This window comes from Rhinolophus hipposideros, assembly GCF_964194185.1.
Source record: "Rhinolophus hipposideros genome assembly, chromosome: 9".
Lineage (NCBI taxonomy): Eukaryota > Metazoa > Chordata > Mammalia > Chiroptera > Rhinolophidae > Rhinolophus > Rhinolophus hipposideros.
In genome coordinates, this window is record NC_138055.1 from 7,799,482 (window position 1) to 7,814,135 (window position 14,654).

Genomic DNA, 14,654 nt, shown 5'->3' on the forward strand with positions numbered 1-14,654 from the left:
CAATTTCCATGGTGTAAATACTCCTACCGTGGCCAATTTCAAGCTACAAACTATTTTTAACCGTGTGGCCTTGAAAAATTTCTCAGTGTTAGAAAATTGCTCCTGCCAGCTGGTTCCAGCAAGCCACTGGCAGGGACAGTGCCCAGGCTCTGGTGTAGCAGGACTGTGGCAGGTGCCCTGGGTGCTGCCCCACTCAGAAACTAGAGCCAGCACCCCCAACAGCACCTGTGGGGCCTTCCCCAGGGACGCTGGCCCGCTGCAGGCCCGGGCCTGGCAAAGGCCACAGGACTGTATCTCAAGCGAGGAGCATCTGAGCTTTACCCTGCAGAGAACCTGGCCCAGCCCTCCCCCAGAGACCTTTTTAATTAAGCCAGAACGGCTGGCAAACCGGCAGCTCTGAACAGAGTGTCACAGCAGCCCCAGGGGCCTCATTTAAGTAAATTGAATGCGGCGTGTGCATCATGAACTAATGAAGAGGGAAATGAGAGTGTGGCCCACCACAGGGTACAGGGCTCAGCGGGCAGATGGGGCTCCCGCAGAGACAGGGCAGCAGGGACGCGTAGGGGCATCAAGTCCTGATGCAGGGCTGTCACTCCCACCACAGAAAGATGTGGGCTCAAATCTAGCCCCTGGCTGTGGGACCTTGGGCCAGTGTCACAGCCTCTCTGGCCTCAGGGTCTCCAACTGCCAGCTGCCATGCCAAATGGAACCCCCTCACAGGGCTGGGGTTCAGGTTAAGGGAGGGAACCCGCCTAGGGGCTGGGGGACAGTAAGAGCCAGAAAGCGGAGCCAGGGCTGGACTTGTCATCCAGGCTATCACCTATGGACTGGGGACGTCTGTGCTAACCCCCCACAACCCTCCATCCTGTCTCCTTTCCTCTTGCACGCAACCTCCCATGCTCCTGCCACTTCCCAGAAGCCATCCCCTCTCCCATGTGCTAGTCCCCTTCGGGGACCCTTTATCTGAACTCCTGTCTCCTCTGAACCTCCAGCTGGCCCAAGGGGCTTGGGATACACCATTCAACTCAGCCAACAGCTCCCTGCACCTCATGCACACTGAGCTGAGGACAGAAGAAACCTCGGGGTTGGCCAAGGAGGGAGATGGGGGACAGTCTCTGCAGGGCAACAACAGAGCCACCCTCAGTGCCGTGAGGCTGTGCGGAGGGTGGAGTAAGTGGGGGCATCAGGGACAGGAGGCTGCCCTGCCAGCTGAGGGTGTTGCGGGCAGAGCACAAGGAGACTTGAATGTCAGTGGAAAGGTCTGTGTTTTGTGCCAAGGGCAACGGGAGCTGTAGAAGGTTGTGGGCAGAGAGCCCTGCCTCTGGAAATGTCACTCCAGCTATTGTGGAGAGAATGGAGGGGGGGCTCCCGTGGAGAGGCACTGAGTGGGAGTTGGAGTTGGCAGGGACTGGCAGGGCATGCGCTGTGGGTGCCCTCGTGTCCATGCTGAGCTCTCAGGAGGAAAGGTCTCCCTCGTTCTCACCCCAAGTCATTCAGCCCTCGCATTGCTTCACTCATTCACTCATTCAGCAAACATCCTGAGTTCCTCCCTCCACTGTGCTTGGCCCTGGGCTGGACACTGAGGCCACATGGATGAAGTGGCCCTGGTCAGTGGGGCAGACAGACACGCAGAGGGCGCCCTCCCCCACCATGCCCCGCCGGGTCCTGGCGCCCACCCCCACTGGCCTGCTCGTGGTGCTCGATGCCCATGCTGACGGTGTTGACCAGGATGGCCATCATGATACCCCGGTTGAAGTACTTGCTGTCCACAATGCCTCGGAGCTTGGCTCGAGTCTCCCGCCACACGTCCCCGCACAGCCGGGTGGCCCCATCTGCCTGCTCCTCCTCATCCTCCTTCTCCAGCCCCGAGGAGGCCCCATCCTCACTGCTCCGGGGCTCGTCCCTGTCGCCCTCGTCCTCGCCACCGCCCGAGCCCCCAGAGCTGGAGCCCTCCTGGACCGTGTCGGTGCCGCCCAGGCCCAAGGGCGGCTGGTCCACCGCGCGCTGGCAATGGGGGCAGCTGGTGGCGTCCGAGGCCAGCATGGCAGAGATGGGCTGCACCAGCGTGTGGGGCGTCAGGTCCAGGGGGCTGTGTCTCGGGCACAGCTCTGAAAAGCAAACAGAGGGCAGGGTTGGTGCCTCGGGTCACACTCGAGGGTCTCGGAGAAGGCAGCACCCATCCACACCAGGCCCTTGCCTGACCCTGGAACACAACCCTGCAGGTGCTGCAGGCTCCCGTGGCCCACAGGGTCTGCCTGGCACACACCAGCCCCACCTGGAGGCCGAGTGGCCTGTGGTTCCTGAGGAATGGCTTCACCTTCTGGGCTTTGCTTTTCCCTGTGCAAAAGCGGGGACCAGGAGGGCGCCCATGCAGGGCTGTGGGTTTTCTATTGTTTAACATACATGATGTGGCTGGGCCACACATACATGTTACCTGTCCTTGCTTCATCACTTCCTGGCCTGTGGCCCGGGCTTAGTCACTGAACAGACCCTCCCAGAACCCCATTCCCTTCCCACGGTCCTGCTTGCTGATGTGGTCGTGGAGTTTGGGAAATGGCTGAGGTTTCAGAAAGCCAGGCCGGTGTGGAGGGCAGCCTCCCCTCACAGGAAACCAAGGTGGCCTCGGCATTCCTCAGTTCTCCTGCCTGCAAGTGGAACTTGTGTCAAACGGGGCAAGGAGGCAGGAGCCCTGGGCAGGGGGCAAGCCCTGGCTCCAGAAGGCCCGGGAACCACCCTCTGCCCAAGCTGAGAGTCAGGCTGACTCCAGGGGAAGGAAGGGCGGAAAGGGCAGACGAGGGCAGGGGGAGCTTCCATCCCCTTCTCTACCCAGGAAAAGTGAGAAGCCTGGGCCAAGCTTAGACCTGAGGTACTGTGATCTGTAAACCATTTCAAAGAGGAGTCAGAGAGGCCTCTCTGGGCGGTTTGGTTTCTTCTTTATGTTTGTCTATATTTTCCTAGAATAAATGCATTTTGCTTGTGTAAGCAAAAAAAAATTAACATTAAAGGGAAAGAAAAACATCTAATGCCTACCTTTATTTTCATACTTGCCTCCAAATACCTCTCACCCCACTGGACAAGGCCTCTGACTCATTCATCCCCGGGAATGGGGGTGGGTGGCCAGAAGCCCAGGGGTCAGTCCCACCTCAGCCCAGGACAGGACAAAGCCCTTCTTCTTCCCCACCACCCACCCCCACCTGGCCTGGGGCTGGGCTCCCTGACACTTGTTTCCCAGGGATTTCCCCCCACTCAGGTTCCTTGGAGAGGGTGGTGGGCAGCCGCAGAAATCCCCTTGTAGTGAATACCCATCCCCAAGTCACTCAGGAGCACTGAGTACCAGCCTTGCCCAGACCCCAGCTTCCCCCATCCGAGTGCTAGGCCAGTCCATGGGCCACCTGGAGCCTCCTCCACGGCCACACCTGGATGGCCAGTGCCCAGGATGTGTGGGGAGCAGGTCTGACCAGGAGTTCTCCGGCTTGCCTCCCAAGAATCTCAGATTCCCAGACGTGAGAGCTGAGTTTTTGTCACTGACACACTGTGTGAACTGAAGTGACTCCCTTCATCTCTCTGGACCTCAGTTTCCCATTTAGGGATAATATTGCTCACTCTGTCCCTTCTCAGGTCTGTGTTCTAAAACAGCCCTTTCTGAACCTAAAGTGCTAACTCTCAGAAACAACCAGTGACAGTGACAGTTGAGCAAGCAGAGAAATGGAGTTGAGGCAGGAGATCAGAGTGGCACAGGTGTCCCCAACATGCCACACCTTTGCAGGGCTGGCCCTGGCCCCTTTATTCCAGGTGGCCAGGTGCCATTGCTCAGGTGTGCTATCGAGGACATGGTGACCGAGGCCGGCTGCAGGGGGAGGGAATTTTAGAGTTTTGCAAAACTGAGTTTATGTCTTTCGAGTGTGGACCCCAGAGGCAGAGGCTGAGCCCACGAGCACACCCTGGGTAGGGAAGGAATTCCTCCAGGGCAGGGCGGGGCGGGGGCTGCTTCCCCGAGCCTAGGGCCAGCCCAGGCCGGGCACTGGCAGGTGGTCGGGAAGCAAGGGGAGGGAACAAGGGGTGCAGACTGGAGCTCCGAGGGGAGACCTGGGCTCTCAACCAGCGGGTCTGGCCAGCTCCGCCAGTGCTGGGGAGACAGGGGTCAGGCTTGTAAACAATGCTGTTTGGGAGTCCCCGGTTGGAGGCGCACGAGGTCCGCGTGTGCCACCCTGGAGACCACGGAGGCAGGGCCACTTACTGAAGTGCCTGGGCTCCTTGGCTTGGGGCCCGGGCTCGGCAGAGGTGGGGGCCCCCGGGCCCAGACCCTGGCGCCGGCTCTGCAGGGCCTGGTAGAGGCCCAGGGTCCGGCGCTTGGCCTTGCGCAGGACGTGGCAGACGTACTGGAAGATCTCCTCGTAGCAGTCGCCGGGCTCGGCGTAGCTGGCCACCGTGCTGGAGGACAGGTAGCGTTGCCGCTGCTCCAGCATCAGCCGGTGCTCCCGCTGCTTGGTCTCCGAGAACTGGGTCGCTATGACAACGAGGCACAGGTTGATCATGAAGAAGGAGCCCACCTGTGACCAACGGGAGGAGAGGACAGGGACAGAGGGGACAAAGGGGTAGAGGGAGGCAGAAGTGGGGGTGGGGCGAGAGGGAGACAGAGAGAGAGAGAGATGAGACAGAGGCAGAGTGAGAAGCAGAGGGAGAAGAGGCAGAAGGGAAGACAGGAGGGGCCAGGGACCCACAGGAGACACAAAGCGGGGAAAGGACAGAGCGGCAGGCAGATAGCCAGAGATAGCCAGGGGCACAGAGAGATGAGAACAAGGAGAGACACCGAGACAGAGAGTGAGACAGGCTCAGAGAAGACAGGAACAGAGGGCATGGGAGATGCAGAGTGAAGGGACAGGTAGAGACAGGGACACAGAGGAGGAGAGGAGGGTGGAGGGCCCAGAGAGACGGAGAGGCACGGCACAGATAGGGACAGGAAAAGAGCACTGAGGCCTTGCTCCAGGAGGAGGCCAGGGCCCCAGACAGTGGGGGCCCAGGCAGATCCCTAGGCCCCACTGGGACCTGCTTCCAAGCCCACTCCCCTTAGGCCCCTGGTTTTAGCCACAGCTGCCCTCCCACCTGGGACATCAGCGCTGAGGCCAGGGAGGTCGGCATAGCCCCTCTCAGGCTACCTGGGCCCTGAGTCCCACCCCAGCCCGGCCTTGCCTTTGGTCCCGGATAGGCATCCAGACAAGAACAGAGAAGCTTTCCTGAGAACGGGTTTGCTTGTGTGCCCTTATCTGGGCTTGGCTGGGGTAGTAAAGGAGAGGCCACCCCGTTACTGCTAGGAGTCTGCCACCTCAAGTCCCAGGTCCAGCTCCAGGGGCACCACAGGCAGAGGGCAGGCCCCTGATTTCCAGAGGGCAGGCCCCTCCCCTGGCATTTGCTAAGACTTTGAAGGGGCCTGTGAGGGAGTGGGTGGCTTTTCATCCTCTTCCAGGCTGCCTGCCAGGAGGTTCCTGCTGGCTGCGGTCGCAGTCATAGATTCACCTCTCCCTCCTCTACCCTACAGCATGGCTGGGGAGCTGGGGTTCTGGGGTTGGGGTGGGGGCTTCCAGGACAAGATAACGCTGAGAAAATTCCCAGGTAAGAAGATGCCCCACTCCTTCACTCTCTCAGTCATTTCTTTCACAAGCACCTCCTAGAGACCTGCTCCACACCAGGCCTGTGTGAGGGGTACAGACCCTGCCCTCTGGGAACTCTCACACCTGTCAATCTTCTTCCCAACCAGCCTCTGCAACTGCTGCCCCTAGGGGACCCAGGCAGCAACCCATTCCCTCTGGACCTCCATTTTCCTATCTGTAAAATGGAAGGAACAGGCAAGATGAGCTTAGGACTTTTCCAATCAGAGGGAGCACTGGGAATCTGGGTCTGCGGGGTGAGGACCCCTTACTGGCTGTGTGACCCAGGCCAGGCACCTCCCCTCTCAGGGGCTCAGGGTCCTCACCTGAGGAACGAGCAGTGACCCTGCATGGCCAGGGTTGAGAGGGTAAATGACATGATCGCTCAGGCTCTGCTGTCTGGACTGCCGCTCCTGCCCATTTCACTGCAAACTCAGGAGCTAAGCCGCCTCTCCAGGGTCATGCTGGGAGTTACCGACCCCAGACTCTGGCCCCTAAATCCATTAGGTGGAGCAGACAGCATTCTCCAGCATTTCTCCAGAAGTCTAGGCTTCTCTAGCAACCCTGCTGCCCCCCTTGCTGCAGGATTCTGTCCACTGCATGGTCTCCAGAACATTCCTCTGCCCAGAAGTCTCTTCCTCTGGCTGCCACACCCAACCCCCATTCTCCCTACCCCCGAGCCTTAACTGAAGCTTGATTCTGTTGTCACCTCCTCCAGGAAGCCTCCCACACCCCCGTTCCTCCTCTGAATGGGGTTAGAGGCCTCCTTTCCGCAGCCTCCTGGGTGTCCCTCTATCATGGCTCCTAAGATGCTATCTGGTCACTGTCTGCTGTAGCCCGTCTAACCCTACAAGACTGTGAGCTCCTCGAGAGCAGGGCCCGGCCTGACACTGCTCAGCTCCCAGCACTCGGCCAGGGCCTGGTTCAGGGCAGGCTTCCCTGACTGTACCAGGGAGTAACTGAACTAGTGGACAAGTAGCGATGCTGAGCAAAGCCTGGGTCCCCCGCCTTTTATCTAAAGTATCTTCTTATAGATCCAAGGCCCCAGCCTCCCCAGGAAGGCATTGGAGCAAAGCCAGTAGCAGGTCACCTGCCAGCTTGTCCTGAACCCCCAGGTCACGTCCCACCAGCCCAGGATGGGGAGCTGCCCTACAGGGCCAAGCGCGCCCTCTCCCACCACCAGGACGCTAGAGAATCCAGCTCCCAGCAGCAGGCAGCCAGCAGTGACTCTCCCAGGAGTGAATCACCTTGACATTTGGGGATTGTGCGGGGACTGGCTGCCGCTGCAGTCAGGCATGACATGGTGCATGAGCTCGCCCTGGGGAGGCAGTGTGGAGGAAGCAGGAGGGGCTGCCTTGGAAAGGGGCCCTGCTCTGTGAGGCAGATGGAGCCCCACCTCCATCTCCAGGTCACCCCTACAAGGCAGAGCTGCCTGAGAGGTGGAGGTCCCTCCCAGAGTTTCAGGAAGCTCTACCAGGTCACAATATGCTCCATCTCCTCTCCAAACCCTGCTCGGGAAGCAGCCCGGGCCTTTCTTTCAGAGCATCTTGTCTTCCCGCCCCAGAAAAAGAGGGATAAGCTGGAGCCCTGGTGAAGCTTCCATCCTGGGGCTGCGCCAAGCTCAGGTCATGAAAAGCATGTATTCCCAGGGACTACAAGGAAGAAAGACAGGAGCAGGAGCCGCGGGGTGGCCTCAAATGCCAGAAATGAGAAATGAAGACAATCGCAAGTGATGGATGCTTCCAGCAGCCACCCCTGACGAGTCCCTTCAATCACCCGCTGCTGAGCTGCATTTAAAAATTGCCCCTCCTGCTCTCTCCCACCCAGCTCTCCCGGTTCTGAGGGGCTCCCTGGGGACTCACAAAGATTCCCCCCACCCCGTCCCCTGGCCGTGGGTCCTGGAGCTTTCCCAGAGAGCCCCAGCTTCCCTGATACTTACTATGATAAGCAGGATAAAATAGATGAAGTTGTAGAAGGAGTGAGCGTCCATCACGTAGTACATGATTTCCACCCAGCCTTCCAGAGTGATCACCTGCAGCCGGGACAGAACCAAAGGGGACAGAGAGCCTGAGCTGAGCTGAACCTCAAGAAAAGCAGGCCGCAAAGGCAGTGCCCCAGGCACAGGTCCTACTGTGTGCCAGGACGCTCTACACACACTACTTCTCGTGCAGGGCAGGAAATTGAGGCTCAGAAAAGTTAGGGCACTTGCCCAATGTCACACAGCCAGGAAGGAGTGGATTGGGGACTTGACCTGTTCCTCGCTCCAGAGTCCCCTTCCCAATCTACCACACTGAGGCTGGAGGGCTGGAGGCAGGGGCCCGCGGGCGCCAGCTCCAGCTCACCAGCTGGGCCACTCTCTGAACCTCAGCTTCTCTTCCGTGCATGGAGCTAACAGAGCCTACCTAGCAGGGCTGGGCGCAGCTCAGCTGAGCCTGGGAGTGTGGCCGTGATGAGGCTGGTGTGACTGTCCCCACACACTCCTTCCTGGAGTGGGAGGCGGAACAGTCCTGGGCAAGACACACACAGGGTCTCCCAGCGCTACCATGTTATTCACTGCTGGCAAATGCACAAAGCAGGAGCCGCTGGGCAGCCCACCCACCCTCTCCGGCCTGGGGGAGCCCAGAACACAGCTTCTGGGCTGTGATCACATCACGCTTGGAAACTCTGAGTCCTGTGATGTGCTGCTCCCCAGGGCAAAACCAGCAGAGCAGCCAACTCAGGGAGGCCCTCGGCCCACCACCCCTGCTCCTGCCCCATTTTTCCGTCTGAGGACAGCAGGGAGCTGGCCCTTACTGAGCACTCACTCATTGCACACGGGGTTCACTGCTCTGCTCACTTCATCTGGTTCCTTCTTCTCAGACACTCAAGCTTGGGGGAACCATTATTATCCCCCATTTCAGAGATGTGAAAACTGACTCACAGAGACATCAAGCAAGACACCCAAGGTCCTACAGCCCTTTCTTTGACCCTCAGTTGTTCTGTCTGTAATGTGGGTATGATAATGCCTATTGTGCCAGCAAGTAGAGCAGATGTCAACAGAACAGGTGGCAACTGCCTAGCACAGAGCCCTGCCTGCCAGGGGAAGCTGCTTGTTCCACCCCTCCTTACCCCCCCACCAGACCCCCGAGGCCCAGCATGAGGGCCGGTGACTGGCCTGAGTGGCCGTACCTGGAAGATGACAATCCAGGCGTAGCCAATGTTGTCAAAGTTGATGGCGCCCTTGTGGGGGTTGGCACTGCCCGTCCGGCACACATTATAGTAGCGGTTCCAGTTGACACAGAGCCCACTGGCGTTGAGGTCCTGGCGCCCCGCCCCAAAATCATAAACATCATCCTTGGATAGGCAGCACTCGCGACCCTGCTCCTTGAGCGGAGGGATCTCGTGGCAGCCCATGATGCCATTGTCCCCTGACAGGGAGCAGATGAAGGGCATCTCGTCGTCCTCCTCTGGCTGGTAGTAGGGGGGCAGGGCCACATCCCCTTGTCTGTCCACAGGTGATGGCAGGTAAAAGAGGAGAAGGGGAGGGGTCACTGCTATTGCCTCCAGGCCTTTGCATATGCTGTTTCCGCTGCCTGGGACACCATTCCCCACCTCTACCATGGTGGAGGATGGCACTGACCCACTGTGGTCAGTTCCAGGATCCCCCCTAGGGAGCCTTTCCTGAGGGAGCCCCCCAGGATCAAGGAGCACTGATCCTGGATCCCTGTGGCCAGCCTGTGCTCTGCACACACCCCCACTATTGCTCCTAGGGCATATGCACCCAACTCCCCTGGAAGGCTGGGCTCTTTTAAGGCAAGGACTGGGTCTCAGTATCCCTAGTCCCTACACATTGTTTGGTTGGCACAGAGTAGGTGCTCAATAAACAAACGCTGAATTGTACTGATCCACCTTTCCCAACTACGGGACCTTGGGCTGGCCACTTCCCCTCTCTGGACCTCAGTTTCCTCATCTGTAACACAGAGATGACATTCACTCCCCTGCCCTCCTGCAGGATTAATCTATGATTCACTGCAATCCCTATCAAAATCCCAACATGATGTATTTAAGTAAAATATATTATGAAATTTTAAAAAGAACAAATTTCTGGTGGGTTAGAAAGCATAAATGCAGCAAACATAACTACACAAATATTACAAGAAAATATGGACTATCTTTGTTAACTCAGAATATGTAAGGCCTTCCTGGATAAAACACACAAATTCCAAATTCTACAAAGGAAAAAGTCAAGATTGACTACATACCAATGTAAAATTTCTATGAAACAAAAGATAGCATACAAACTAAAAAGATGAGCGACAAACTAGGATAAAGCAAAGGGAAGCACACTTTTTCTGTAAAAGGCCAGACAGAAGATGGTATTTTGCAGACTATGCAGTGTCTATGCCAGTTACTCAACTTCACCCCTGTAAGAGGAAAACAGTCATAGGAAAGAGGTAAACAAGTGGGCATGGCTGTGTTCTAATAAGACTTTATTACAAAAACAGGCCAGAGTTTCCTATCCCCAAGCATAAAGTATTTGTAACATATAAAATAGATAAAAGTACGTTGAGCATATTAAAATCTCCTGTAACTCAAGAAGAAAAAGAAAAAGAACCCACTGGGGGTAAAAAAAAAAAAAAAAGGACAAAAGATAGGAACAAAAAAAATTCACAGAAGAAATAAAAAAGGCCACCGTATACGAAAAGATGTGCATTTCCATAATAAGAGGAAAATGCAAATAAAAATAACACTGAGACCATTTTACATCCATCCAAACAGCAACCATTTCAGGGTTGATCATTCTGAGTGTGGAAAATGGTGAGTGCAAACAGACATGCTCATACACTATTGGTGGGAGTATAAATGGGTACAACCTTTTTAGAGGGCAACATCCATCAATAATTGACATGTACACATCCAACCCAAATACACATGGACCCCTGACTGTAATACGGTACCACTGCAATTAGTGGTGAAAGGATGGATTTCTCAGTCACTGTGCTGTGACAATTGAATATCCACAGAAAAAGTGAATCTTGACCACCCCCCACCACACACCATACTGCAAATTATTCCAGATGGAATATACATCCCTGCATGTAGACGATAAAACAAGAAAGCTTCTAAAATAAAACATTGGAGAATATTTTTATGACCTTAGGTTAGGAAAAAACTTCTGAAACTGGACAGAAAAAGCAATACTTAAAAAATGATTGATAATCTGTATTTCATTACCACTCCCCACCTCTCCACCAAAGGACTCAAATCCAGAATATAAAGTACTACTACAAATGTATAAGAAAAAGAAAAACAATCCAATTTAAAAAATGGCAAAAGACCACAACAGATACTTCACAAGAGGACATACAAATGGCAAATGGCTAATAAACACATGAAAGAGGCTTTCATCACTGGCCATCAGGGAGATACAAATTAAAACAGTAAGACACCACTGCACTCTCACTAGAACAGTGAGAATGAACAGGAATGACAATACCAACAATTGCTAGGGACGCGGGGCGACTGAAACTCTCAGACTTTGCTAGTGGACGCTTAATGCAACCATTTTGGAAAACCGTTTGGCAAACTCTACAGAGCTAAACATATGCACACCCTTACCAATAATCCCACTCCTGGGTATTTACCCAAAAGAAAGGATGGGATGTACATACCCAAAGATATGTACAAGCATACTTATGAGTCATGAGCCAAAAAATCAGAAACAACCCAAATCAACAGCAGAATGGAAAAATAAGTAGCGGTATATCCGCTCAGTGGAATACTCAGCAATGGAAAAAAAGGAGCGGCTGACACACGCAGCAACCTGGATGAATCTCACAGACCCATTAGGTGGAGCCCAAGGAGCAGACACAAAAGGCAACATCCTATGTAATTCCACTTAAAGAAGGCTCAGAATCAGGCAAGACAAATCTAGGGTGATAGAGGTCGGAATGGTGGCTACTTGGGGTGAGGGGGAGTAGTAACTGGGAAGGGGGAGGAGGGAGCCTCCAGGGTGCCGTGAGTGTTTCCCGGGTAGACGTACACTGGTGCACACCCAGGTAAAAAGTGGTAACTGTACCCGCTACTGAACGTAACTTTTAATCAAAAAAGTATAAAAAAATGTACATACATATTGTCTAGCAAGTATGAGTCTAGCCACTGATCACACGTGCATACAAAGATTGCACGTGTACACATTGCACCCTGCAGCCTTGTATGTAAGAGCAAACACCTGCAAACCACGCAAGGCCCATCCATAAGGCTGGCCAGAAGAACAGTGGTTCATCCATGGAATGAGAAACGCTGATGTGAAAACACGCTCCAGACACATCACCAAAGCAATTCACATTTTTAAAACCTGCCTGGGGGATAAACGGTCGTGTGTGTGCATGCTAATGCCTAGACAGAATCTGGGAAAAGGGAGCAGGCACTCTGCAGAGGATACCAGACCTGCCCAGGTTCCGGGCCTTGCCACTTCCTAGCTGGGCCGCATTGTCCTGACTCTGAGCTCATCAAGAACTCTCAAACCCGCCATTTGGGGTCTCCCCAGGGGCTCAAGCACCTGGTGGGGTGCTCTGAGCCCACTCATTGGGGCAGTCACAGCAGGCTCCGGAGTCGGGCACGGGGGTTCTGAGTCTAGCTCTGACTGCCAAGCAAGCGCCCTGGAGCAGGGTTCTCCTCTCTTAGCCTGTTTCCTGGTCTCCACGGGAGAGCAAACGTTATCTCCACCACACCTGACACACAGGAGCACTTCATCATTGCTAACCAAGGAAATAAACTGGCCTAGAGACACCCAGCCCCCAAGTAAATAAACTCACAGGTGAGGTCATTTCAGATAAAGATCGTGCCAAGAAGAAAATCAAGCAGGATCTTGTGAGAGTGTCTGGGGGAGGGGTGTGGTGAGGGAAGGCCTCCAGGAAAAGGCGACGTGGGACTGAGCTGGGATAACGGGAAAGGGGTGGCCAGGAATGACCTAGGGAAAGACCCATGTGGAAGAGTGGGGCCTGAATGTGTCCCGAGCGCCCAAAGCTAAGATTGAGAGCTCACACCTACATGTCTCTGTCTTTGAAGGCCAGACCAGGAGAAGCAGGTGCCCCCTCTCCAGCTGCCCCAGGCCCTGCCTCAGGGTCCACCTCTTCTGAATGATTGACACAAGCGTAGGTCCCCTCCCCCCACAGGGCCCCACTGTTCCCCCACAGTCCCTTCCCCAACCTTCCCCCCAGCTCTGGTTTCGCTTCATCTCCACAATGGACAGTCAGGGAAAAAGTTCAGCCCACCCTACGCAGTGTTCCCAGGCTTCCTGCAGCCATCCTCCGTCCATGAAAGTCACTCAGTGGTGGCATCTGTGACCAGCCCCCAGCCTGGCGCTCCCCAGGGCAGGAAGTCCATTTTCTGCCGCATCCTCAGCATTGAGCCAGGGCTTGGTGAGACCAGCCACTTGGGTGTGTTTGTCAAGTGAGAGGATGAATGCAAGTGCGCTCCCAGTCTGTTTCTCTGGGGCCTGGCATACAGCAAGCGTGCACAAATGCATCTGACAATGAGGTCTACTCGTGTGCAGACACATCTGTATGTACACACGCAAAGACACTGCCAATCCCTCACCGCTGGAATTCTGTAGATGTCTAACATCTCAGACAACTCACCCCAGCTCCTCCAAGAGACAAAGCTTGAATTCTGTTTAAACAGCTTCTGACAATCACCTCTCTGAGGAGAAGCCCAGCCCTCTGATTTTAGACACAAGAGGGCGTAATTCAAGTAGACCTTTCCTGATGACTCAGAGACACTCACAGGAAGGAATGTCTGCGCTGTCAACAGAAAACCAGGTTCCATGTCTGCTTTTGAGGTTTTCTGTCTTCTTTCTCCCTGTTGGCATCACGTCTGCTTGGGTCTTAACTGCCCTTTCCCTCATATCTGACCTCCTTCTACAGCTGACCCTTCAACAATGTGGGGTTGGGGTACTTACCCCCACACAGTCAAAAATCCATCTATAACTTTTGACTCCCCAAAAACTTAACTACTAATAATAGCCTACTGTTGACCGGAAGCCTTGCCAATAACATAAACAGTCGATTGACACATATTGTGTATGTTATATGTATTGTATACTGTGGTCTTACAATAAAGTAAGCTTAGAGGAAAAAAACGTCATTAAGAAAATGAAAAGATTTGTCTGCGAGTTTTTTCAAATTGTCACAAATCTCCAAAAACATTTTCCAATATATTTATTGAAAAAGACCCACATATAAGTGCACCTGCGTAGTTCAGACATGTGCCGTTCAAGGTACAACTGTAGTTTGCTGCTTCCACTCTGTTGGCCCTGATTCCCAGGACCAAGTAAGTTAAAACTGTGTATTAAATAAGAGTCAGTAGGAGCTGAATGAACATCTAAGGGCCTATTTTAGACCGGGACTTCGTGATATTAAATTTGAGAGCTCAGAGGCTTTCTGTGCTCGTTTCAGTATCCAGCCAATCACGGGAGACCCATCACCAACTCACCTGGGAACATCCCTTGATCTCTCCGCACCATGGAGAATAAGGATTGGGACCAAGTGCTCAATGGGGAGACCTTCCTAGCCCCAAACATTCAGCACCACGGCTGCCCCAGGTAGAGCTGGCGGAGGGCCGCCTGGGTGGCAGGGGCTGCACTCACATGGTGAAGTTCTCCTCCAGGAAGCAGCGGTTGCGCAGCAGGCCCGCCCAGAGCTGCACGCCGATGATGCCAAATATGAAGAACACAAAGAAGCAGAGCAGGAGGACGTTCCCCAGCATGGGCAATGTGTCCAGAAGCAGGTTCACCAGGATCCGCATACCTGCGGGGGGGGGGGGGGAGGGAAGGGATTATCAGATAGGGAGCAGAGGTCCCAGAGAGGAAAGTGGGAAGAGCAGGGTTAGAGAAACAGAGAAAGGGTGATAGGAGGAGAGGGGGGACACGCAGGCCAGGGCTCCTTCCTGCTCCCAGCCTGCTCAGTGGCTCAGAGAGACCCTCTCCTTGGTATCTGCCCCTCCACCCAGAGGCCATGGAAATGGCTC

The 14,654-nt window shown here is 54.7% G+C and overlaps 1 protein-coding gene across 3 annotated transcripts in view; it reads right to left on the reverse strand.

The window, feature by feature from the left end:
- The window catches only part of CACNA1I (calcium voltage-gated channel subunit alpha1 I), a 111,351-nt gene that overhangs the window by 36,029 nt on the left and 60,668 nt on the right, over window positions 1-14,654 (reverse strand). For all 3 annotated transcript variants that reach the window (XM_081061381.1, XM_081061380.1, XM_081061379.1), the window contains exons 6-10: window positions 14,275-14,434; window positions 8,814-9,129; window positions 7,585-7,677; window positions 4,238-4,550; window positions 1,687-2,108 (exon numbers count right to left, since the gene is read on the reverse strand). In XM_081061381.1, the coding sequence (XP_080917507.1) occupies window positions 1,687-2,108; window positions 4,238-4,550; window positions 7,585-7,677; window positions 8,814-9,129; window positions 14,275-14,434 (1,304 nt within the window). The remainder of the gene's footprint in view (window positions 1-1,686; window positions 2,109-4,237; window positions 4,551-7,584; window positions 7,678-8,813; window positions 9,130-14,274; window positions 14,435-14,654) is intronic.